The 27,187-nt window shown below is 44.4% G+C and overlaps 1 protein-coding gene across 6 annotated transcripts in view; it reads right to left on the bottom strand.

The window, feature by feature from the left end:
• Positions 1-26,342, bottom strand: part of LOC141735513 (arrestin domain-containing protein 3-like) — a 45,619-nt gene extending 19,277 nt beyond the window's left edge. For 3 of the 6 annotated variants that reach the window (XM_074568425.1, XM_074568422.1, XM_074568423.1), the window contains exons 1-7: positions 25,782-26,342; positions 21,728-21,809; positions 18,930-19,077; positions 17,585-17,687; positions 16,918-17,174; positions 16,345-16,507; positions 5,269-5,423 (exon numbers count right to left, since the gene is read on the bottom strand). In XM_074568425.1, coding sequence (XP_074424526.1) covers positions 5,269-5,423; positions 16,345-16,507; positions 16,918-17,174; positions 17,585-17,687; positions 18,930-19,077; positions 21,728-21,809; positions 25,782-26,061 — 1,188 coding nt within the window. In that variant the 5' untranslated portion in view covers positions 26,062-26,342. Of the gene's footprint in view, positions 1-2,432; positions 3,587-5,268; positions 5,424-10,600; positions 10,816-16,344; positions 16,508-16,917; positions 17,175-17,584; positions 17,688-18,929; positions 19,078-21,727; positions 21,810-25,781 lie in introns of those variants that run through there. The other 3 variants (XM_074568424.1, XR_012584760.1, XM_074568426.1) reach the window with 3 other exon arrangements.
• Between the last annotated feature and the right edge of the window lie 845 nt (positions 26,343-27,187).

Genomic DNA, 27,187 nt, shown 5'->3' with positions numbered 1-27,187 from the left:
AATGCATATGAGGAAGCTGGACTGTTTCCTCATACAAATGTTAGATGTGCCAACCAGGAATGAGGCACTGCTGGACTTGCTACTCACAAACACAGAAGACCTGCTTTGTAATATCTTGGTTAGCAATAGCCTTGGCTGCAGCGATCAGTTGTGGAGTTTGGGATCCTGCTGAGCACACTGAAGATTACTACCAAGACAAAGGCTTTAGATTTTAGAAGAACAAACTTCAGCTCGCTCAGAGCCCAACTGGGAGGGATTCCATGGGAAGCTTCCATGGAGGATAAAGGAGCTAGCGAGTGCTGGGAGTTTTTCAAGAACTCTCTCCTGGAAGCACAAAGACAGTTCATCCCCTTTAAAGGTAAGGGAAGTAGGCAGAGCAAGAGACCCCCCCCTTGGTTTAACTACAAGCTTCTGAGTCTGCTCAAAACCAAGAGAGAAATGTACCAGAGATGGAAAAGCAGACAAGTACCCGTTGAGAACTACAAGGGCATTGCCAGGGTGTGCAGAGATGCAGTTAGAAAAGCAAAAGCTCAGCTCAAATTGAAACTGGCCGGAGATGTCAAAGACTACAAGAAAGGGTTCTTCAGGTACGTAAATAACAAGCAGAAACAGAAGGAAAATATTGGCCCACTGTTAAACAGGAGAGGTGAATTAGTCACCAACAATGCTGAAAAGGCAGAGGTTCTCAACGCTTTCTTCACCTCTGTATTTACCAGCACTGTTGGGCCCCGGGCCTTGGGAACAACAATCCAGGTTGATGCAAACACAGACCCACCAGCAGTGAAGGAAGAGTTGGTTTTGAGGCTGCTCTCCATAATCTCGTTGTAGAGATCAGGGAACATCCCAGAAGACTGGAAGACGACTAACATCACCCCCATCTACAAGAAAGTCTTAAAGGAGCATCCAGGAAATTATAGGCCCATCAGGGAAAGTTATGGAACAAATCCTCCTGGAGACTATCACAAGCCAAATGAAGCACATGATTGGGAAAAGCCAGCATGTATTCACCAAGGGCAAATCGTGCTTGACAAAGCTGATCACCTTCTATGACAAAGTAACCCACTCGGTTGATGTGGGGTGAGCCGTGGACATTGTCTACCTGGATTTCTCCAAGGCTTTCATTACGGTTCCCCACAGCCTCCTCCTAGAGAAACTGATGCATAACGGTCTAGACAAGTGGTCTGTGCGGTGGGTGGGGAACTGGCTGACAGGCCGCACCCAGAAGGTGGTGGTAAATAGCTCCTTTTCAAACTGGCAGCCTGTCACAAGTGGGGTCCCCCAGGGATCAATACTGGGCCCAATGCTGTTTAATATCTTCATAAGTGGTCTGGATGATGGGATCAAGTGTACCCTGATGAAGTTTCCCAGTGCTACCAAACTGAGTGGGGAAGTGGCCGCTTTGGAAGTGAGAGCCACCCTGCAGGAAGACCCGGATAGGCTGGAAGAGTGGACTAACAAGAACCTTATGAAATTTAACAAGGACAAGTGTAAGGTCTTGCACCTGGGAAAACATAATCCAGGAGTGCAGCACAGGCTGGGATCTACCCGGCTGGGGACCAGCTCTGTGGAAAGGGACCTGGGGGTCCTGGTGGACAACAAGCTCAATATGAGTGAACAGTGTGCTGCAGCGGCAAAGCAAGCCAACAGGATGCTGGGTTGCATCAACAAGGGCATCACCAGCAGAGATAAAGAAGTCATTATCCCACTCTACTCATTGCTTGTCAGGCCACACCTGGAATCCTGTGTTCAGTTTTGGTCCCCGCTGTGCAAAAAAGATGTGGACAGGCTGGAGAGGGTCCAGAGAAGGGCCACAAAGATGATCAAAGGAGTGGGAAGCCTGCCATATGAGGAAAGGCTGAGAGAACTGGGTTTGTTCAGCCTTGAGAAAAGAAGGCTTAGGGGAGACCTTATCACCACGTTCCAGTATTTAAAGGGTGGCTACAAAGAAGACAGAGACTCCCTTTTTATAAGGAGTCACATAGAAAAGACAGAGGGCTAATGGGTACAAGTTACTCCTGAGGAAATTCCGATTGGACACGAGAGGAACATTTTTCACAATGAGAACAATCTCCCCAGGGAAGTGGTGGATTCTCCAACACTGGACACTTAAGATTTGGCTGGACAGGATGCTGGGCCGTCTTGCCTAGACAGTGCTTTTTGCCAAGAAAGGTTGGACCAGATGATCCTTGAGGTCCCTTCTAACCTGGTATTCTATCATTTTATATTACAGTATCATAAACCCTGAAGATAATACAAAGTGCATAAACTGAGCTGTTGCTTAGTTGCCATAGTTCAAACTTTCCTTGCAGTCTGAAATATACTTTCTACTGAAGACTCATTTTATATATATAATTTTTGATGATTAGGTAACTACATATTATTTTAAAAAACAAACAAACCAACCAACCTTCTCCTTCCCATCCCTACTAGTTGAGATATCTTTCTGCCTATGAAGCCCGGAGAGCATATGACTATCCCCTTTTAAAGGTCTTTTCACACTTTGCCTGTGTCTGCTGGTGCTGCTTTCACTTTGTAAGTTTTGTGCGTGTCCCTATTTAAAATCCCCCTCAAGAACAAAACCAAAAGACAAACACAAACCAAAAGAAATAACTCAACAGTGCAATGTAACAAAACAAATAGCATTCTAACAGTTTGGCAAGTGATGAGTTCACCTGAGATTAAGTGATCTTTAGGCAGTCTGTAACAAAACATTGCTTTGCAATAATAGCAGAAAGGCAACAAATTCTTAAAAGAAATCAAGAATGTATACAATCTTGACAAAGTCTCTTATTAGTTTCCTTCTGTTATCTCTTTCCCTACCCCCACGTATCTGTTGCTTGTCTACTACAATTGGCTGCAAAACATACAGCAAGAAGGATTGGCTTGTAGGCATGTGATGTTTGTAAATAAATCCACGATAGGATCCAAGCTGAAGAGGTGATACATGATCAGCCTAATAGGACAATTCTGAGCATGTGCACATGCAGGTAAAGTCCAGGCTACATTAAATTTAAAAAATAAAATAAAAATAAAAAAATCAGTGCATTTGTCAGTCTTCATCGCTTTTTTTTTTGTCAAAGCTTTCTTTTGTTCCTTGTTGTGCAGATCACAAACAATCAAGGGGGGATAACAACAGCCCAGCATAAGTGAGAAAAAGCTGTAGTGACACTGAACTGCATAACATAAGCAATTAGCATGTGCAAATTTTCAAATCATAAGCAGCCACCATTCTTTTCTTAAAACGTGGTTTGAGTGTTTTGAAATACGTGACTGTACGCTAGTAAGGCTACTCTAGGTATGTGCCACTGTTTGAAGGAGGAAGCCTCAGGTTTTCAAGCATGTGAAGCAGTCCTATGACATGCTGTAGGTGTCAAAACATGATCACAGGCTTTTTTTCTCCCATTTATTTACCATACAGGCAAGAGCAATACCATTTCCTTTAAAAGCAAGTCTCCACTATGACACCTTGATCTTCAACACAGCAGGTGTGATTCAAAACTCAAGTCAAGTCAGCTTTTTATGGATTCCTTCAACGAGAGGGGCAAGATGGTCTCTCATCTGTGGGCTGATCTGGGTTTGGATCAATCTAACCAAAAGAAAAAAACAACAAAAAAACCAAAAACCAAACAAACAAAACCCAAAAAATGCCACAACAACCTAGTGCATTTTAGAATCAACTGCTAGAAATAAACTTGTGAGTTTGGATTTTTAAGACAATTATAATGATATATGGCATTCCCAGGCCAAAAGTTATTGAAATAATTGAAAAACTTCTAGTCAGACAATACTTTGGATAAAAATTAATGGAAATATTAATATTAGATACAGGGGAAGACTTTCAGCTACAGGTTGATGGTAATTTAAGGATAAGTATGAATAACTAATATAAAACTTTAAAAAAATTCTACCACTAACAGAGAAGTCTTGAATTATCTGATATATACAAAAAAGATGACTTGACACATATCACTAGAAGTATAATTTAAGAAATATTTAATTGATTTGAGAAAAGTTTTGCTTGAAAAGGCAGAAAGTTATAAATAAAAAAATCATTCTACTTTTAAATTAAGAAGTAGTAGTTAATCCTCAAATATCCTATGGGATGTTTCAAAAGTTCACGTGTTCTAAACCTTACCTCTTCTTCCTTTCTATAGGAGAAAGGAGAGGTACAGCCTGCTAACTTCAGTCTCAAAAACTGGATGGTAAGAATAGTTTAAGTATACAGTGCATCTTTTAGACAACATTACATCAGTTAACTTCATATAGCCTTTTTTTGTTTAAAAAAAAACAACAAATGCTTCTTTCTAAGTCTTAAAGCATCTAAAATGAAAAGGACTCGGGAGTTGTGCTCTAGAGTTAATCTATAGCAGAGTTCTCAGGAAAGCATCTAGCACACAAAAAATGCCCCTCGTTAGTAGCACAGTAGTGTTTCAAGGCTGGGGTGGGGAATCGTGCTACATAATGCTATTTTCCTAAAGTAGATGAATTCAGGCAAAATTTGGCTAGAGGACACATTAGGGTTGTTTTTTTCCCCCCTTCTGTCCAATATCACTGCTTTTTCTTGAAAAACATAAACACAAAAAGCATTGAAATTTGCATCTCATTCACTGTTATTCAGTGCCTGCATGTTTAGTTCTGTAAAGACCAAAAGTGTTGAAGAACTGTGTACTTCAGAAAACTTAAGTCATAAATGAATAACAGTATGCCACTTTTCTACGTTAAGCTTATGAGAGCCCTACATCCACAGAACTTAAACACAACTTAGCAGTTGCTATAAAATGCTAGGAAGCAGTAGAGGTGAAAGAGTTGAAACCTTATTTTTATATTTTTAATACTAAAATTTAAAAAAGTTATGTTGCTAAAATAGTAAAAAACACACTGAAAATTTCCAAAAAGCATTAGATTAGGGAAGAGTGCTGCCAGGGTCTGCAGCTCCATAAAATAGCATGATAGAGAAGCCAAGACACCTCACAGAGCACCTTTTAAGTTTAAGGTTACAGAATTTGTGTTAAAAATAATAATAAGTAAATAAATAAAGGGTAACCCATGCTGTACAAAAGGCATGGAAAACTCTTGATGCAATTCACCTGCACCTTTACAAACAAACAAAAATCCTGCACAACAACAACTTTTTCCATTTTCATAATTTTAATGGTTTCTCCTAGTTTTAGGCAGGAGAAACAGCTTCCTAAACTTATTCCACAAGACAAAAAAAAAATTCAGACACAAACAATACATGAATCATCATATTCTGACAGATATACCTACTTCTGAATATAGGGGTGGAGGCAGAAAACGGAACTCCTGGATGTATGCAAATAATGGTCCTTGAAGTGCTCTCTCAAAATCATCAAAAGCAGCTATAGGTGCAAGGCTGGACTGTCTGTTTTCCTCTGTGACCACTTCTGCATAGCTAGGAGGTGCTGAAGGGAGAAGGTACATGCAGTTCAAATAACAAGTTCTTATGCAAGTCAAAATATATAATACGATAAATATTAAACTTTGATCACTGTAAGATTCACACCAGCAGGTAGGTGGCTTCTTAAAAATCGTTAAACAAAAGGGAAATATTAAGCTTATGTTCAAAATCAGACTGGCCCCTCTTTATTGTGGCTTAATTATCCCCTTAACATTTAAAGCATACCAAAGGTAATTTATTTCTGTACAGACAGGAATGACAGAACATTGCAGTCCTCTGGACTCCAGAAGTCTCCAGGTCTGAGATTCATACTTTAAAAAAAACAGGATATTAGATATGTGAAAACAAGAAGGAAGGAAATACATAATTCTTTCTTCGGCCAGAAGAGATTTTCCACAGAAAATAATATTATCTTTTCACAAAGCCTTGGCTACTAAGGCTGATGAGACACCTCAGAAACTGCTATTATGGGTTGCAATGCCTTATAACCACAGATGCAATTGAGATACTAGAGGTAGAAGTAATGAAGTTGAGCACAGATGCAATGGCACCCTGTGCTTTCATTTCTGCCACCTGCCAAGGCAGATGAATTTCACTGCCTGTCCTAGAGAGAGAAAGGCAAGGAGGGAAGAAACTCTGTTCTTCTACACAGGACAAGCAGGTGGCGAAAAAACATCCACAACAGATTTCCTGTGGACTTTATTAAGAAAGGATACAATTTGACTCTGTTAACAAGACTGCAATGAACAAAGCAGACAAAAACCAAAACAGACCTGCAAAATGATTTGGATTTGTATGGTTGTCGTGGTTTAGCCCCAGCCAGCAACAAAGAACCATGCAGTTGCTCGCTCACTCCCCCCACCTCAGCAGGATGGGGGAAGAATCAGAAGAAAAAGGCAAAACCCCTTTGGCTTGTTTGGGTCAGCTGTCCTGCTTGTATCCTGTTCCAGTTTCTTGTGAAAATTAAACATATCTCCACTAGAGCCAGGACATTATCCACCCTTTATTCTATACCATCTACATCATGCCCAGTTCTTACACTTTCCAATCAATCACCACCACTTGGCCCTGTCTGTGATATATCTATATGTACAGAGATATATATATATATATGTGTCATTCCCTTAGTCAATGGGCCATCCTTCCAAAAACATTAGTTAAGGTTTTTTTAATCCATTTCTTGGCCCCCTGGGCTCACTGCTGGCTCATGTTAAGCTGGCCGTCCACCAGCACCCCCAGGTCCTTTTCTGCCAGGCAGCTTTCCAGCCACTCTGCCCCAAGCCTGTAGCGTTGCTTGGGGTTGTTGTGACCGAAATGCAGGACCCGGCACTTGGCCTTATTAAACCTCACACAGCTGGCCTTGGCCCATCGATCCAGCCTGTCCAGGTCCCTCTGTAGAGCCTTCCTACCCTCAAGCAGATCGACACTCCCACCTAGTTTGGTGTCGTCTGCAGACTTACTGAGGGCGCACTCAGTCCCCTCATCCAGATCATTGATAAAGATATTAAACAAAACCGGCCCCAAAACTGAGCCCTGAGGGACACCACTGGTGACCGGCCGCCAAGAGGATTTCACCCCATTAATCCCAACTCTCTGGGCACGGCCATCCAGCCAGTTTTTAACCCAGCAAAGAGTACACTTGTCTACCATCGGCACCGTGGTTGCATCCGGCGGTTGCTTCCACCATTGTGAGCACAGGGCGCTTGCCCTGACGGGTTTGTGGCAGTGTGATATAATCAACCTGCCAGGCCTCCCCAGATTTATATTTCAGCCATCGTCCTCCATACCAAAGAGGCTTCAAACGCTTGGCTTGCTTGATTGCAGCGCACGTCTCACATTCATGGATGACCTGTGCAATAGTGTCCATGGTCAAGTCCACCCCTCGGTCACGAGCCCATCTATATGTCGCACCTCTCCCTTGATGGCCTGAGGAGTCATGGGCCCACCGAGCTATGAATAGTTCGCCCCTATGTTGCTAGTCCAGATCCACCTGAGCCACTCCAATCCTAGCAGCCCGATCCACCTGCTGGTTGATCTGATGTTCCTCCGTGGCCCGATTCTTTGGTACACGGGCATCTACGTGGCGTACTTTCACAACCAGATTCTCTATCCGGGCAGCAATATCTTGGGGTTTGCCTCTGCGCTGCCAGTTGCCCTGCTTCCACTGCTGTAGCCACCCCCACAGAGCATTTGCCACCCTCCATGAGTCAGTGTAGAGATAAAGTACTAGCCCTTTTTCTCGCTCGGCAATGTCCAAAGCCAGCTGGATGGCTGTCACCTCTGCAAACTGGCTCGATTCACCCTGTCCCTCACTGGCTTCTGCAACTTGTTGTGTAGGACTCCACACAGCAGCCTTCCACTTTCCATGCTTTCCCACAATGCGGCAGGACCCATCAGTGAACAGGGCATATTTCTTCTCATTTCCTGGCAGTTTATTATATGGTGGGGCCTCTTCTGCACGCGTCACCTCCTCCTCTGGCGACATTCCGCAATCCTTGCCTTCTGGCCAGTCCATGATCACTTCCAGAATTCCTGGGCGACTGGGGTTTCCCATTCGAGTTCGCTGTGTGATCAGTGCAATCCACTTACTCCATGTAGCATCAGTTGCATGATGTGTGGTGGGGACCCTTTCTTTGACCATCCAGCCCAGCACCAGCAGTCGAGGTGCTAAGAGGAGCTGTGCTTCTGTGCCAACCACTTCCGAAGCAGCTCGAACCCCTTCATATGCTGCCAACATCTCTTTTTCTGTTGGAGCGTAGCGGGCTTCGGATCCTCTGTATCCCCGACTCCCAAACCCTAGGAGTCGACCTCGGGTCTCCCCTGGTGCTTTCTGCCAGAGGCTCCAGGAAGGGCCGTTCTCCCCGGCTGGGGTGTAGAGCACATTTTTAACATCTTGTCCTGCCCGGACTGGCCCCAGGGCCACTGCATGGACTGTTTCCTGTTTGATTTGTTCAAAAGCTTGTCGTTGCTCAGGACCCCATTTAAAGTCGTTCTTCTTCCGGGTCACTTGATACAGAGGGCTCACAATCAGAGTGCAATCTGGGATATGCACCCTCCAAAAGCCCACAATGCCTAAGAAGGCTTGTGTTTCCTTTTTACTAGTTGGTGGAGACATAGCTGCTATTTTGTTGATCACATCCATTGGGATCTGACAGCGTCCATCTTGCCATTTTATTCCTGAGAACTGGATCTCCTGCGCAGGTCCCTTGACCTTACTTCGTTTTAAGGCAAAACCAGCTTTCAGAAGGATTCGGACCATTTTACTCCCTTTCTCAAAAACTTCTTCTGCTGTGTTGCCCCATACAATGATGTCATCAATGTATTGCAGATGTTCTGGAGCTTCCCCCTGCTCCAGTGCAGTCTGGACCAGTCCATGGCAAATGGTGGGGCTGTGTTTCCACCCCTGGGGCAGTCGATGCCAGGTGTACTGGACGCCCCTCCAGGTGAAAGCAAACTGTGGCCTGCACTCTGCTGCCAAAGGGACTGATGCATTGGCTATATCAGCTGTGGCATACCACTGGGCTGCCTTGGACTCCAGTTCGTACTGCAGTTCTAGCACGTCTGGCACGGCAGCGCTCAGTGGTGGCGTGACTTCATTCAGACCACGATAGTCTACAGTTAGCCTCCACTCTCCATTAGATTTTTGCACCGGCCATATGGGACTGTTAAAGGGTGAGCGAGTCTTGCTGATCGCTCCTTGAACCGCTAGGTGACGAATCAGCTTATGGATGGGAATCAGAGAGTCTCGGTTAGTGCGATATTGCCGCCGATGCACCGTTGTGGTAGCAATTGGCACCTGTTGTTCTTTGACCCTCAACAGCCCCACAACAGAAGAATCCTCTGAGAGACCAGGCAAGGTAGACAACTGTTTAACTTCCTCCGTCTCCAAGGCAGCTATGCCAAAGGCCCACCGGTACCCTTTTGGGTCCTTAAAATGCCCTCTCCTGAGGTAATCTATGCCAAGGATGCATGGAGCCTCTGGGCCAGTCACAATGGGATGCTTTTGCCACTCATTCCCAGTTAGGCTCACTTCCGCCTCCAGTACAGTCAACTCTTGGGATCCCCCTGTCACCCCAGCAATACAGATGGGTTCTGCCCCTCTATAGCTTGATGGTATTAGGGTGCACTGTGCACCCGTGTCCACTAGAGCCTCATACTCCTGTGGGTCTGATGTGCCAGGCCATCGAATCCACACCGTCCAATAAACCCGGTTGTCCCTTTCCTCCACCTGGCCGGAGGCAGGGCCCCTCTAATCCTGGTCAGAGTATCCGTTACTCACTTCTTGCAGAAATGACTTGGAAGTTCCTTCAAGAGGATCAGAAGCAAGATCAGGCCTTCTGCTCTGTCTGGGGAACTGCCCGCTGGAAACCGGGGCGGCACTTTTCCTGGAGGGATCCCCTTTTGTGGTTGTCCTTCCTTGCAACTCCTGTACCCGTGTCCGCAGGATCCAAGTAGGTTGTCCATCCCACTTCCTCACGTCCTCCCCGTGGTCACACAGGTAGAACCACAGGGTGCCTCCTGGTGTGTACCCTCTGTACTCTCTCTCTCGAGTGGGGAAATGCCTGCTCCTAATAGCTGAGATGCTGGCCCGTGCAGGTGGAGAGTAGGACATATTCTCTTCAAGTTGCTGGACCTTCCGGGACAGTTTCTCCACAGCTGAGACAAGGGGGGAAGAGAGACTTCCTTCATATCGCCGGAGCCGGCCAGCCACCTCATCCACCGTTGGTCCCTCTTCGCCTTTCCATTCCATTACTGCCAGTGAGTTGGCATATGACGGTGGTGCACTCCGTACAAACTTCCGCCACACGGGCCTTGTGCACTGCACCTCATCGGGGTCTGTGGGTAACTGTGCATTGTCCAGGTCATAATAAATCATCTCCCGCACGGCTAATTCTCTCAGGTCCTGGATACCTCTCTCCATGGTAGTCCGCTTGCTTGGGTGGCATACAACATCCTCACTGAAGGGGTACCTCTCCCTCACGCCTGACAGGAGTCGTTTCCAGAGGCTGAGGGCTTGGGTCTTCTTCCCAATTGCCTTGTCAATGCCCCCTTCCCTAGACAGGGATCCCAGCTCCCTGGCCTCCCTACCCTCTAATTCCGGGCTACCGGCTCGCCTGGAAGTTGGCTGGAATCTTTTCGCATATCCTGCAGCTCTCTCGGGGGCAGGGATCAGGTGATTACCTCTGGTTCTGCCTCTTCCTCCTGCTCTCGTGATGACCCTGGTTCATCATCATCTCTTACTAAGCGACCTGATTTCTTCGTGTACTTCTTCTTCTGTATAGGGCGACTGATACTGGCATGGGTTGGTTCCCTGGTTCAGCTGCAGTGCCCGTCGCAGGGGTTGCAGTAGCTGCAGTGTCTGTCGGTCTGGTTTCCATCTCTTTCCCCTGAGGGTGCTGCATAATATTGAACAGTGCTTGGTAGATACTGGCATCACAGGGAGTACATAAGCCATATAGGAATTTGCATAACACAGCCACGAGAACAAACCGAGCAACATGGTAACCAGTGCCTATTTGCCTAATACAATAAATGCACACAACAAATTCGTTTTTACAAGCCCTAGTTGGATTTGTTGTTTTCTCAACCCTTTGAGCCCCACGTTGGGTGTCAAAAAGGACTGTCGTGGTTTGGCCTCAGACGGCAACAAAGAACCACACGGCCACTCTCTCAGACTCCCGCCCCACGGGGAAGAATCGGAAGAAAAAGGCAAAACTCTTGGGTTGAGACAAAGGCAGTTTAACAGAACAGCAAAGGGAACAAGAAAACAACAATAACATGGATAGAGGAATGTACAAACACGGTTAAGGTACCAACCAGACCAGGACGCCCCAGCCCGCTCCCAAGCAGTGACTTCCTGCCCCCTCCCCCGGCAGCTCCAGGCTACAGACTGGGCATGGCTCACATGGGATGGGATACCTGTGTCCCTGCCAGAGCCTGGGGAGAACTAACCCTATCCCCGCAGGAACCAGGACAACATAGTAAAAAACCTGCCCTCAGGTAGGGAAAACCCCCTACTAACAAAAGCCCCCTCCTCACGGAGAATGCGTAGTAAAAAGAGAGGACGCTGTGAATTCAAGTAGAGACAAGGCACAGCAAGAAGAATGGGAATGAGGATGACTAAGCGTAATTGTCAGAAGTACTGAAAACTGTTGCTTAACTGTTTATTGAAACATATAAATGCTTTACCATGTGCTAATTGGGGTGTGCTAGCTTTGTGGATGAACCACCTAGCACCCATCTCTGTGCAGAAATTAAACAAATATCTCGCCTTGTGTGTATATCGGCTTCTTGCGCACTGGGTTAAAAGAACCCAGATTTGGGACAACAATGGGGGGATCTGTATTGGAGGCCAAAGTGAGCCTAACTGGGAATAAATGGGAGAAGCACCCCATTGTGACTGGCCCAGATGTTCCGTGCATCCTTGGCATAGACTTCCTCAAGAAAGGGCTACTACAAGGGCAACTACAAGTCTGAGGGAGACTGGAGATTAACAGTAGACTATTGTGGCCTGAATGGAGTCACACCACCACTGAGTGCTGCTGTGCTGGACATGCTAGAACAGCATTCTGTTTTCAGTTCATTACCAAGGTTTCTTTGTTCTGCACCCATGAAGGGTGTCTGGGCTCCCTGATGAGCTTATCAGGGATGCCTCCAGCTCACAGATTAAGTCTTTGTCAGGTTGTTTGGGGGGGGTGTGTGACCTTCGTGGCAGCTCTGTCACTCCACCCGTTGGTCTATGTCCACTTATGAGTCATTAGGAGTGAGACTACACCATCTGTTAGCAAGGCTCATGGACAGGGCTTTAAACTAGAAACAAGGGGGAAGGGGATAAAACCTGCATGGAGGCTGAAAGCTTTTCACATATCTCCCAACTCACTCAGGGATAGGGATTGAGTTATTGTCTCTGGTTCTGCCTCTTCCTCCTGTTCTCCTGATGGCCCTGGTTCATCATCATCCCTTACTAAGCAAACTGATTTCTTGGTGTACTACTTCTTCTGTATAGGCGCGACTGATACTGGCATTGGGGACTTCAACCTGCCGGGTATCTGCTGGAAATACAACACAGCAGAGAGCAGGCAGGCTGCGAGGTTCCTCGAGTGCATGGAAGAGAACTTCCTGACACAACTGGTAGGGGAGCCTACCAGGGGAGGTGCCTCGCTAGACCTACTGGTCACAAACAGAGAAGGACTAGTGGGAGATGTGGTGGTCGGAGGTCGTCTTGGGTTTAGTGATCATGAAATGGTCAAGTTTTCAATTGGCAGTGATGTAAGGAAGGAGGTTAGCAAAACCTCCACCTTGGACTTCCGGAGGGCGGACTTTGGCTTGTTCAGGACACCGGTTGAGAGAGTCCCTTGGGAGACAGTCCTGAAGGGCAAAGGGGTCCAGGAAGGCTGGACGCCCTTCAAGAAGGAAACCTTAAAGACCCAGGAGCAGGCTGTCCCCAAGTGTCGCAAGTCTAAAGGGCGGGGAAAATGGCCAGCCTGGATGAATAAGGAACTTCTGATGGGACTTAGGAATAAAAGGAGGGCTTACCACCTTTGGAAGAAGGGACAGGCAACTCAGGAGGAGTACAGAGATCTCGTTAGGTTATTCAGAGAGAAAATTAGGAAGGCAAAAGCCCAGCTGGAGCTCAACTTGGCCACTAACATTAAGGACAACAAAAAAAGCTTTTATAAATACATCAACAGAAAGAGAGCCAGGGGGAATCTCCATCCCTTACTGGATGCCGGGGGGGAAAGTTGCAACCAAGGACGAGGTGAAGGCTGAGATACTGAATGCCTTCTTTGCCTCCGTCTTCAATAGTCAGACCAGCTGTCCCCAGGGGGTTCAGCCTCCGGAGCTGGAAGATAAGGATGGAGAGCAGAACAACCCACCCATAATCCAGGAGGAAGTAGTCAATGATCTGCTTCTGCACCTAGACGCACATAAGTCGATGGGGCCGGATGGGATTCACCCAAGAGTACTCAGGGAGCTGGCGGGAGAGCTCACCAAGCCCCTCTCCATCATTTATCTACAGTCTTGGTCAACAGGGCAGGTACCAGATGACTGGAGGGTGGCTAATGTGACGCCCATCTACAAGAAGGGTCAGAAGGAGGATCCGGGGAACTACAGGCCTGTCAGCCTGACCTCGGTACCAGGGAAGATCATGGAGAGGATCATCTCGAGTGAGCTCTCACGGCAAGTGCAGGGCAGCCAAGGGATCAGGGCCAGCCAGCACGGGTTTAGGAAAGGGAGGTCCTGCTTAACCAACCTGATCTCCTTCTATGACCATGTGACCCGCCTTCTGGACGCGGGGAAGGCTGTGGACGTTGTCTATCTGGACTTTGGTAAGGCCTTTGACACCGTCCCCCACAGCATTCTCCTGGAGAAGCTGGCAAATCATGGCACAGACAAGCGTACTCTTCGCTGGGTTAAAAACTGGCTGGATGGCCGTGCCCAGAGAGTTGGGATCAATGGGGTGAAATCCTCTTGGCGGCCGCTCACCAGTGGTGTCCCTCAGGGCTCAGTTTTGGGGCCGGTTTTGTTTAATATCTTTATCAATGATCTGGATGAGGGGACTGAGTGCACCCTCAGTAAGTCTGCAGACGACACCAAACTAGGTGGGAGTGTCGATCTGCTTGAGGGTAGGAAGGCTCTACAGAGGGACCTGGACAGGCTGGATCGATGGGCCAAGGCCAGCTGTGTGAGGTTTAATAAGGCCAAGTGCCGGGTCCTGCATTTCGGTCACAACAACCCCAAGCAACGCTACAGGCTTGGGGAAGAGTGGCTGGAAAGCTGCCCAGCAGAAAAGGACCTGGGGGTGCTGGTGGACGGCCAGCTTAACATGAGCCAGCAGTGAGCCCAGGGGGCCAAGAAGGCCAACAGCATTCTGGCTTGTATCAGGAACAGCGTGGCCAGCAGGAGCAGGGGAGTGATGGTGCCTCTGTACTCGGCACTGGTGAGGCCTCACCTCGAGTGCTGTGTTCAGTTCTGGGCCCCTCTGTACAAGAGGGACATTGAGGTGCTGGAGCGTGTCCAGAGGAGAGCTACCAGGCTGGAGAGGGGTCTGGAGACCAGGGCATATGAGGAGAGGCTGAGGGAGCTGGGCATGTTTAGCTTGGAGAAGAGGAGGCTGAGGGGAGACCTCGTTGCCCTCCACAACTCCCTGAAAGGAGGGTGGAGGCCTCTTCTCCCAGGCGAATAATGACAGGACCAGAGGAAATGGTCTGAAGCTGCAGCAGGGGAGGTTTAGGTTAGATATTAGGAGGAATTACTTTACTGAAAGAGTGGTCAGGCACTGGAACAGCCTGCCCAGGGAGGGGGTTGAGTCCCCATCCCTAGAGGTGTTTAAGAAACGTCTAGATGTGGCACTTCAGGGCATGCTCTAGTGGCAGAGATTGTAGGTTGTTTGATTGTTTGTTTTGGTGGGGCTTTTTTTTGTGTGTGTGTGTGTGTGTATGGTTGGACTCGATGATCTCAAAGGTCCTTTCCAGCCATGAAGATATGAAGATTCTATGATTCGGTGTGTGTCTCTTGCCTCCTAATGTGTGAGGCAGAGGAGAGTTGTGAAGCCCAATGTTGTGACTTCTGAGAGGGTTTGTCAATTGAGACACTTGAGTATACAGTACCAGTTTAGATAGGGGTGATGCACACAGTGATTCGATACAAGATATAATCCAAAAAAGCACAATTCTGACAGCTAAAATGAGAGCTAATAGCATTAAACTGCTTGTGCCCATGTTCTGAGGTCTGGTAGCGAAGACCATAGTCATGACCAGTCAGCTGGCAGACCTCCGAGCAGAGATAGTTCTGGAGCTATTTGGTGAAAGGTACGGACATGTTGAATGATATTTACATTGTATTAGATTTATTTAGATTTGTTAGTGTAAAAACAACAGGTACTATTTATTAACACACAAACACCTCCTTGTGAGGCTAGAAGATATTCTTAAGGCACAGCGATTTTGGATAGCTAGTTGTGAAAGCAAATTAATTTCAGATTGTAGATTCTTTAAAGCATAAAGGAGCTGGGGAAAGTGTCCCCCCCATTTCCCCCATAGATCAGGTGCAATTATTAATAAACTCCGAGAGATGGCGCCCAAGGTACAGGGAGGACAGCAATGCCACAAACATACCAACTTATCCTCATGAACAGACATGTTATCATAAATTGATATTACACAGGACAGCAAAATGATAATCCTGATCCCTCTCCCAGAGGTGATAAACAGCATCGCAGGGAGTACATAGAGCATATAAGAATTAACACAACCATTTGAACAAACAAACCAACACTGTGACTAGTGACTATTTAACTAATATAATAACTGCATAACAGATTTGTTTTAACATGCTCTGGTCAGATCTGTCATTATCTCAACCCTTCATGTCCCACATTGGGCACTGAAAAGGACTGTTGTGGTTTAACTCCAGCTGGCACCAAAGAACCATGCAGGCGGTCGCTCTCTCACTCCCACCCACCCCCAGCTGGGATTGGGAAAACATCGTAAGAAAAAGGCATAACTTGTGGGTTGAGATATAGGTAGTTTAACAGAACAGCAAAGGAAAAAGGAAAACAACAACAATAATACTGATAGAAGAAACATACAGAACACAATTAACATACAAGCACTCACCAACCAGAACCCAGGAAGCCCAGCCTGCTCCTTAGCCATGGTTCCTGCCCGCCCCCCCACCAGCTCCCCCAACTATATACTGAGCATGGCATCACATAGAATCATTTAGGTTGGAAGAGACCCTTGGGATCATCAACACCCCTTTGGCTAGTTTGGGTCAGCCCTCCTGGCTGCATCCCATACCAGCTCCTTGTGAAAATTAACCCTATCTCCATCAGAACTAGGACAGTCCCAGCTTTGTCCCATCCCAGCTTGTTATGAAAGTTAACCCTATCCCTGCAAGAACCAGGACAATTGTCAAGTTACCTTCTGGTCTTTCAGGCAGTGTCAGACCAAGCCAATTTATGTTCATGCTACCCTGGCTGCTCACACTTGATGTTCTGCTACCAAATGGATGTAGAGGAATGGTACCAATGACCAGTGGTAAGTTAAGGAATAAATCCATGGCTCCTGGAATATCAACATATACCTGAAGAAAAATGAAACAAGTGTATGATTAAGATCTGGGGGTTTATCAGCACTTCATAAGTATTAGTCTAAGTTGTCTTTCTATGAAAGTTTCCACAAGGAGCTTGTTTCTAATAATCTTTTAGGGCCCATGCCCTTATGGAGACATGAGCTCTTCAAGTTAAAGAAAAGTCTTAACATGAGCCCTCGCATGGAAATGCGGTCTACTCATTAAATACTTGCTTAGTTGACACACAATTGTTTCAAGAACTTGCACTTAACTAAATTTACTTACCAGATTTCCTGTCAAGACACTAATACCAGAACATGTATTTCTTTCATAACTAATCATCACAAAATGCTGTGCTAGGAATTTGTATGGAGTGTTGGAAGCTACTCATTCTTGGGAGTGAAACAGATCACCCAACATACCATCAGTGAATACTCCACACGGATTATACTACAGTCAAGGATTGAAGGGGAAACAGGTGGAATTTTCAACTGTTTGCCATTCCAGGTTTCTGTTTTGCCAGATGACAAGGATTCCCCACGGAGGTTAGCAACAAGCTGTTTGACTTCCTTTATTTTCCCTTTGGCATAGAATGCCTGTGTTTGGTAGATGGTTGCCTTTGGCACCACCATACGGGAAGAGCAATTCTCAATCTCAGCAAAGATCTGAATTGATTCACCTGAAACAAGAAAACCAGAATTTCAAGTTCTCTTTACATTTACGAGGCAGCTTAAGCCAACTATCACATTCTGTACACTGTTAACAACACACCAGATGCTGCTATCACTGCTCTACCTGGAAAAATATCCGCTGATGCTAATAGAAGCAAGATCCCCATGAGCTGTTCCAAAAGGAAAAAACTCCGCATCAAACTCCCCAAAGGTTACCAGTCTAATAGATGAGGTCCTTTAACAATCTAGAGATACAAGTAGTGCTGTCTTGGTTAACAGAGTATACTGAGAAGATTGCTAGATGCAGAGTGAGGTGGTAAAAATATCCTTAATGTTTCTTTTATATAAAAACAGTAAGTACAAACTCTAGCTTTAAAAGGGAAGGAAAAACATATCCTATAATTACTTTATTACATACCTGGGGTGTAGCCCTTTCTCTCAATTTTGGCACTTAAGGATATTGGGCCTGAGGTACAAAGCCAACAACAGAGAGTCTTTTCTTTTGTGCCTGCTTGGGGTGACTGCAAGAGGAGAAAAATATTGCCTATTAAATTATGAGCTCCATGAATCTCTTCAGGTATTTAAATCAACACAGGAAAATAATCACTTTCATAATGAGTTTATTATTACATATTTTGATAAACAAGGCTACTTTCATAGGAAAAGTCTCAAGCAATTTAATCAGCATTATACAGATATGATGCTTGTCCTAATTCCATTGCTGTATTAGCATTGCTTTTTCTGCCATCCTCTGTACTACAGACATACTTGAAACAGTTTTTAATACTAAAAATAAATACTGTATAGCTTAAAACAAAATGCTTCATAGCCTACATATCACAACATACCGTTGCAGAGCTTTTCATTTAACTAACAGTAAATTAGAACATTTTTGCACTTTCCATTAAGCTGTATTTCAGAAACAAAGTAACTAAGCTAAACTACTATAATCTTGACTCCTACTATTTCCTCAGTTTCTGAATGATCCTGTTTCATCTATATTAAGACGACTTATTTTATACAACATCAGGATTTAGGGCTTGATCCAAAGCCCATTAAAGTCAAATAACAGACCTTTGATTTTAATGGAGTTTGTACAAGGTCCCTTTGGCAAGCCTGATTTTTCACCCCCACACACAAGAAACCTATTTCAATGGGCTTCTAAATCTCCCCCCCAATTAAAATTTGAGGAAGGGATAAAATAAAGGATTTCTAGGCCAGACTAAAATCAAATCCACACTAAAAGCAGTTGTGATATTAGAGTTATTTCAATAAAGTGAAATTTCAAGAAAGGATTATACAGAATTGTGATAATTTCTCCCCATCAGTAGAAAACTATCCATATGGAAATTATCAATTATGCACTGCAGTAAATTTTTTTACTTAGCATTTTTAAGTTAGCAGTCCCTCACTAAAATATTAAGAGTTGCACTGTTCCTTCCATAGATCATTCTTTATTTATAATTGAAGAGGAACAGTTCACCGAGTTTTCTTCCTTAATGAGATTCTACAATTTAGTAGCATCAATTTAGATTGATGAATGCATTTTACATATCGCAAAAAATCAAGCAACTCCAAGTACAGGATAACTTAGCCTTCAAAATACCAGCAGTTAAAGAGTTTCTAAACTGATTAATACTTAAAAGAAGAGCTGTAGTTAAACTAGCAAATAAGTATTCATTCAACATGTTGATGTTGTTTCAGTTATTATACTTCATTATTTTTATGCCAGAAAAAGAATGAGTAATTCTGTCAGCTCTTACCAGTAATGAAGGAGTGTTGATATCTATATGTTCAAAGACTGTAAATTCCTTCTTTAATTTTACTGGTAGAAGCCAAGGCCTATGCAATTCAGCTTTCACCCAATAGCGTACACTGCCATGTCTGCCTTCGAATGAGGTAGCAAGTGGTCTGTGCAGGACAAAGGTCAAAGTCGAGTAAAATTTTTCTCTCTTTCCAATAACAATACAATTTATCAAATTAGGAATTAGTATATAGGACTGTACTTTTAGTGCACCATTAGAAGCATAACTTATTTGCAAAGTTCCCATATCTCAGAAAAATATAAGATTAGAATTGGGAGAAAATATCATCTCCAATTCATCCAACAGTAGTTTTGTAGAAGTTTTAAGAATCAATTAAAGAATTGTGCTAGAAAATGCCAGAAGAGTACACATCTCCTTTAAGACTTAAGAGGCCATTTTCGAGTGTAGAATAAAGCATGCCCTTTTAAGGTTAAATTAAGACAACCAAATAAATTACGGGCAAAGCTTCACTCCCTAACTTCTGTATGGAATAACACTAGTTGTATTAATACTTTACTAGAATGATTCTTTCTGCTACAGGTTTGACATCTCTATTTGCACATCCAAAATGTTTACTTTTTTCTTAATAACGCAACTGAAAGGATTTTCTGATCAGTCTTCAGTGTTTCATCCTGCCCCAGTATCCTTTAAGGCAAAATCAGTAAGGCTAGTCAGTGTCTTGTTTTTTTTTTCCACTATTGCTTTGTATTTGGTTGTACTAAGTCTGTGTGAGATGGAGTTAACTTTCCTCATAACAGCCCATATAGCACTGTGCTTTGCATTCGTGGCTAGAACAGTGTTGATAACACACCAATGTTTTAGCTATTGCTGAAGAATGCTTGTGCAGCGTCAAGGCCACCTCTCCAACACCCCATTCCCAAAGGCCAATAGGCTGGGTGCAAGCAAGAGCTTGGGAAGGGATATAGCCAGGACAGCTGACCCAAACAGACCAAAGGGATATTCCATACCATATGACATCATACTCAGCAATAAAAGCTGAAGGGGTGGGGGGACACACATGGACAGTGCTGACACAGACATTCATGGTTATGGTGTTTGTCTTCTCAAGAAACCACTACACATACTGAGGCCCTGCTTTCCAGGAGTGGCTGAACATCTGCCTGCTAATGGGAAGTAGTGAATGAATTCTTATTTTTGCTTTGCTTCTGTGTACAGCTTTTGTTTTTCTTATTAAACTGCCTTTATCTCAACCCACAAACTTGTTGATCTTATTTTCTCCCCCTGTCCTGTTGATGAGGGGGAGTGAGAGAACAACTGCAGCCAGCCAAGGTCAACCCACCACACTGGTTTTGTTTTAAATAAATTTTAGAAACATCCTATGGATACAAAATAGCAAGAAACAGTAAGGAGGCAGTATCAAACTAGTGTTCTTCAGGTCTTTTATTACCAGCCTTCATTTTTTACAGTATTATCAAAGATGGCTTCGTAGTTATTTCGTCAAGTCACTCGACAAGAACTTTAGTGTTTTAATCACAGCTTGTGCTATTTTACTGGTCATCTATTTAATCTCAAACATAATATTCCATATTCACGTATACTGTTTTGTTCTTTCATATTTGAACATCCCTTCCAACTCAAGGGAATATCAGTATCATCCTTATCACTTCTTATAGATGAGATTTTCATCTGAACCTTAAATTGACTTTTAAGTTTCCATATATACAAGTCTTCTTCAGTATTCCCATAACATCTACTGTAAAGCCCTCTGCTATTCACTGAAACTGATCTGTAAAAGCATTTATCATCTATAGGTTCTGCTAAAGCCAGCCCCTCTAATAAGCAGATAATTTATTAGCTTGAATATTAGGTATTAGTCTAATATTCCACCAACTGTTTTTAACCTTAATGACTTCAACACTTGGCTTTTATAAGAAAAGGCTCCTCCTGCCTCCCTTCTTTCATCTATTTCCAGACTCCCTCTGTTCCTTTATATTTAATTTTCCTGCAACTTGCATTTTAGCTAATTTCCATGTTGGTAACTCCTCTATGTATAAATCTTCCCTTCACAATGTATAAATCTTCCCTTCACAATGTATAAATCTTCCCTTCACAATGTATAAATTAGAAGCTTCAAACTTTTTTGTGTATGTATGTGGCAATTTATCTTCAGACTTCTGCTATCACTCTTGCTTCACCTTTGCTTTCTGAGACAAGCAGGATTAGGTATGAGAATGTTTCTTGCTTCATCCAACCATCCATTTGCTTATTTCCATCCTGGCTTTTTGCCTAAAGGTCAGCTTGAGTACATACATCCTATTTAAACTAGAAAAAAATATCTTATTTTGTTCAAATGTGGTTAAGCTTGACACATCTGTTTCAGATTGAGTCCAAACAGTTAAGCTGTTATCTTACAATAGTTCTGATGGCCTACATGGCTCCAGTAAAATCTTGTTTCATTTAGAAGATACCTCAGCCACTCTGCAGGACTCAAATGACAAATTCCCCTCCCTTCTCCTGTGAAGGGGTAAAATACTACAAGACATAATTGGTCAACAGACCTCAGTCAAAAGAGAGTAACCAGCTAGGCAACAATGGGCACCTGTTTTGTGAAAAACTCTTAACCAGTTCAAAAGCAACCTCTTCAGTTTAATGAGATTATGTCCTCTATTGCACATCTGAGCACAACTCCTACTGCCATTGAAAAGGTTTCCCCTCCACCCACAAGAATTTTTCTTAAGCAGGTATGTATCTTAGCCTTCTCTCACACAGGCTGTGTACTGCATATAAGTACTTACATCTGTGGAAGCTCAAAGCTGAATGCATATTCATGCCTTCCTGAATGAATGGTGTGAAGGCCTTCTTCAGAATTGTCATCATCTAGGAGAGAAACACCCAATATGCTATTCCACCTGTGAACATTTTACACAGCATAACATATTTTATAGGTTTCTTTTCCAGAACAAGAGGGATTTATATGTTCTTTACAATATTAACACAGTGTCCCAGAAGCAAGTCCCTCCAGTCCATTTGTATTAACTGCTAGATATATGGCTGCAGAATTTTTAAGGTTAGGTGAGATTCCAAAGTTCACCTTATATAAGAGCAGAAGTTCACTTGTTTTAATTTGTGATCTTGATTCTGAGTACTGACATAGTTGTAACTGCTGCCATTTCAAAGTCTGCGTGAAAGATCTGTAGTGTAAACTGTGGTTTCCAATACATTTCTAGTTTAAACTTAAAATGAAATAGAGCCCTCTAATAGTATTAGGTGATCTTAGTATTAAGTCTGCTATGTTAATAGATTAAATTTAGTAATTCAGCTTCCTTCTATCTCCTGCCTAGCAAGCATCTAAAAATTGATTTTTTTTTTTTTTTTTTAAAAAGTGCACAAGCACCACCTAGAAAGTAACAAACAAGTTCAGGGGCATGAAAGGTGGCAAGCTGTCCAATTAATGTTGTTTAGAGCTAACGTATCAAAACCTCAGATTTTAGCTCAATTCTGCTTGTATAGCAAAGACCCAAACATTTCCCAGTTTCAACAAGAAAGCTGACCTTGGTTTATAGTCATGATTCACTTGTATTGCTTTAAACACTCCAAAAATTTTATGGCTTGTTCTGATATAATTACCATGAAACCAGAAAAATGCTGATTCCATCAAAATAGAAAATTATGTAGAGAAAATAATTGAGCATATCACATACAAAAGGGTTGGGGTAATAAAAACACATATAGTGGGATTATGCAAAAGACACTACCTATTGTTAATAGTCTGAAGGAATGTTGGAACATTTTTTTTAGTTCCCATTGTCCTACAAAAATGCTGATGCTCCAATTTCTTTAGTGCACCAGAAATACTGGAACAAACCTATGCAAAAAATATAAAAACACTAGAACACTATTTACACAAATGCATCCTCAGCACATGATGCCATGAAATAAGAATCTTCAATACACTGAAAGAGCAAAACAATGTGTATAATGCTTTTTTTGTTAAAAAGCATTGGAGGTTTTTGTTTGCTTGGTTTTTTTAAAAAAATTAAGTAATAATTTTTTTATCATACATAAGTTTTTTCATCCCTTCTTCACTTTCTTCCTGCCAGATCAGCAGTCCCATTGAACCTGAGCAGCAGAACTGCTTAAACAAGCACTGAGCTGTCAATCACAGACTAGACAGGAGCAGGAGAGGACCGGCCTAAACAAGCTTGAGCAGATCCCCTGCCAGCCGCTCATATACATACAGTACACATTACACCCCACCACATTTGCTCAGCAACTCTACTCACAGCCTAGCTTGACTACCGCAGAGATAAGGAGAAAGGGAGGGGCACCACCCATGCCTCACCATCCAGTCTCCTCCTGCTGCTAGCTTGCTCCCACCTGCCCTGCGCTATGTGTAAAGTGACACCCCAATCCTGCATTTCTCTCAGGACCATGTGCTGACCGTTACCGAAAGGCGATTACAGATAGTACTGGCCGGGGGCACGGGAGGGGAAAGACAACCAAATGAAGGATGTGAGAGGCTGCAGGGCCGTGTGTCCCAATGGCCACCCCCGCTCACAGTCCCTTGCTGTCCCAGTGGATGTGTGCGGCAGGAGCTTGAACGCTTCTGTCTGTCCCCAGAGACTGACTCTCCCAAGAAAGGCAGTGTGCCCTCTGAGCTGTCAAGGCCAACATTGCCAGGCAGGTCTCTATTCCCAACAAAAAGCGACCAGGGTGACAACACTCCCCCTTAGCAAGGCAGCGCCCCCAGCGTCCTACCAAGGCCGCGATTGGATCCATAACCGTGGGGGGAGGCGGGCAGCAAGGGACAAAGCAGTAACTGATGAATTGAAACACCCCACCCCCCGGTTTCCCAGAAAGGTAAACTTGTACTCCCCACTTCACAGCTAGTGCCCTCCCCCACCGTGCATACTCTGCTAACTCCTCAGGGAGGCGGGACCCCAACCCCGCACAGGGCTGACCTCGGGGTGGCCAGAACCTGCTCCCTCAGCCTCGCTCTTCCCCCACGTCCCAGCCCCCTATAATCAGCGTCTGGCATCGTTTTAACAACAGGCTAACAAACCCCAGCAAGAAAATTACAAGGTGGGGACAGGGAGTGGCCTTCCGGACTATGCTAGGATACAAAGTGTTGAGTTAAACTCCACTCCGTGCGGCGAGTGTTTGCAGTCCTGCCCCTGCAGCCGAGGGAGGGGCAGCGGTGTCCCGGGACATCTGCTTAAACTTTTACGTGCCGCACGCGCAGCGGTGCGCGCCCTGTCCCACCTTTTGTTCCCTTTCCAGACAAAACCAAGCATCCAAACCGAGGTCAGCATTTGGATCTACAGTCCACGTGCAAAGTCATCGCTGCTGCTTAAGCGGACAGTTAGAAGCATAGGGTCGCGCTCCTACTTGTAAGCATCCATCCCGCTATGAACGACTCATGCATGTTTGCACGTTTCTGTCATCTGCAAACCAGAGGTGAATGAACTTTCACATGAGAAAGTTATTTCTAAGGCAGCAACATAAAGAACGTTTGAGCTACAAAGCCACCCCATGAGCAACCCGTGCTTGCTTGCATCACGATAGCATAATTAAAGTCAATAGCAACTCCACACTGCTACAGTATTTATTTCAGAAGTGCTTAATAAAAGGCTTAATGCAATCTATAGCCGAACTTATTAAAGTTTTGCATTTTACTGCAGAGGATCTCTACAGTAAATATGCTGCATATTTAAAAAAAACAAAACAACACACTAGAACACCCGACTCAAATTATGTAATCAGTTTTAACATTTTCTTGTGCTAGGAATTAAGTCATCGCCACCACCTGACGTGTGCAACCAATCTGCAAAGAGAAGGAGTACTCCCTCCCTTCTTCCCAGGACCGGTCCCAAACAGGATTGAACCGCTTCTAACAAAGGGTGGAAACTTCAGAAAAAACAAGCTTAGAGTCCCTTACACTTTCACAACGTAACTATACGAACAATGAATTAGCAAATTTAAGACCCACAATCCCAATCACAATATAATACCCCATTTCCATACCCAAAATAAGGGAATTTGCAGAGCACTTTCCATTTCTATAGGGGCTTAGAAGACCGGGTTTACATTGAATGCAGGTTCCAGAACTCCCCAACTCAGAAGCGATACTTCAATCGTACAACTATGAGCTCTTATTTGGCCCTTCAGACAGATTTTTACATTTAGGTCCCTCATAAAGAAGTTGAATAAAAGAAGTGAAAGTGATTTACAAGTATACCAGTTTAGAACAAAGAAAGAAATAGAAAATTGCAGGTGAAGCGGTGATACCGTGTCAAAGTAACCCACAGAGAACCTTTTATCTGCCGACGATGAGCCAACCATAAAAATCATTGCATATCAGTCTGAACGTCAGACCTGTATATATTATGCGTCAGGAAGTCTAGCATTGTTTTAATTGCACTTATGATTCGATAGGATGCTGCCAAGAAAGTAATTTAATGCATAACTGGTTTTGATTTAACAGTTGTTTTCTGCATAGAGAAACAAATCCTGCTAATATCACTAAGAAAAAAACCAACATTGCATATAAAAAAAAACTGTATTAAAAAACCAAAGCCTTATGAAAAGACTCTGTTAAAAAGCAGGTATTTTAAGAAAGCCCCGTTTGCAGGCACTTTGAAAATGCACCTCAACACGGTTTTAATATTAAGTAAGCGTTCAAATAATCAAAAATAAAAACCTAAGAACATAACCAGTATTTCCACATCTTTAGAAACAGCGAACCCTATGAGACTGCATATGAAAAAGGGATAAACCAAGACGATGCAGAGATGTGTCTTTTTCTGGAAAAATGTCTGCACACAGTGAATGAATAAGTGAAAAGCTTACCTCTTTCATACCCGAGTAGAACGTCCTTATGGTTAAAATACTCTACTTCTTCAGTGTAATTTTGTGCATAGGCAGTATTGGATCCAGCATTTCTAGATTCAGTCCAACGTACTTTCGCACGTCCTCTTGCATGAATTTTAAGAGATTTTACTCTAATTTCCCCAGTAACGTCTAAACTGACCCTTCCTGAGACTGTATCCCCGCTAGAATAGACGGGGATGTTGCTGTCATTGAGACAGTCAAAGCTTATCGTCAAACTCTTCACCTTCCCCAGCACCATACTTTATAACAAAGCGTATAAAAATATACTGTAAGGGGAAAAAAAAAAAGTCAAGGTCTCATACAAAACGCAATCTTCGCTTTACACTGAACAACACTTCTGCCACACAAAGAGCCTGCCAACAAGATCAGCGCGTCCCCCACAAACGCTTCATCAGAATTATTGCGAAAACGGCAGCGGCAACAGCCACCCAGCACTGCGATCACCTTACAAAGACAGCTGCCCGCATGCTACCAGCTCGCTTTAAGAACAGCTTTGTGAAAAACAACCCCGCCGCGCATGCGCGAGTCGAGTCGAGTCGTGGCGGCAGTTTCCTCCGCCGCTTGCACGTATCTTCCCTGCCGTGTGCGTTTTTCTTGTGTTATTGCTTCCGCCTCGCGTAGAGAGTCGGAGCACTCCCTGGTGGAGCCAGGGCTCCATTGCGAGTCTGCAGTGCGGTGTTGAGATAGGTACTGAAGAACTGGGAGAAAAACGTCTATGGCGGGGGGCGTGGGGGCTCCTTGTCCGGAGGGCCTCACCTCACTGCCTGGCATGGCCTGGGGACCCTGGTTAGCTGGCCGGGAGGTGTCTTGGAAGGAGCTGGCAGCTGAAATCGGGCAGCGGGCGGTGAGCGCCGGGCCCTGGAGTCTAGCCGCAGCTGGTACGGGTTCTCCCCCTCAGCCACGGGTTGCCTGGCTAACAGCAAAAATAGCAACGATTCTGTCGGGGAAATGCTCGGCATGTCGCTCAGTTACAGATCTCGCCCAAAGCTTTTGTTCGTGAAGCGGATAGTCCTGAGCAGGTTGTAGGCAGGGAGCCAGGCCGAGGCCAGCAGGTGAGCGGGGCACGGCCGCCTTTGCCGGCCTAGCCCTTCCCCCTCTCCCAGCAGCACCCGCCTTATTCACTGAGGGGTGAGGGTACAAAAGCGAGGCGTTATGCAAAAGTAAACATTTAAACCTCTATCAAGGCGAAGTTTTCTATGATAGTCCTTTTAAATATAATTGTTCTACAGTATCTTAGTTTTAGGGTCTGGTTTGTTCACTATTGCTGTTGTTTTTTTTCCCCATTTCTTCCATTCATGGAGTTCCCTGTCCTTCCAGTTCTGGGTTCATTGTCACCATGTACCTCTGTGTTATGGCTTGAGAAA

This window comes from Larus michahellis, chromosome W (genome assembly GCF_964199755.1).
Source record: "Larus michahellis chromosome W, bLarMic1.1, whole genome shotgun sequence".
NCBI lineage: Eukaryota > Metazoa > Chordata > Aves > Charadriiformes > Laridae > Larus > Larus michahellis.
Note: the sequence above shows the minus strand (reverse complement) of the source record. Positions and strands in the feature narration are given on the sequence as shown.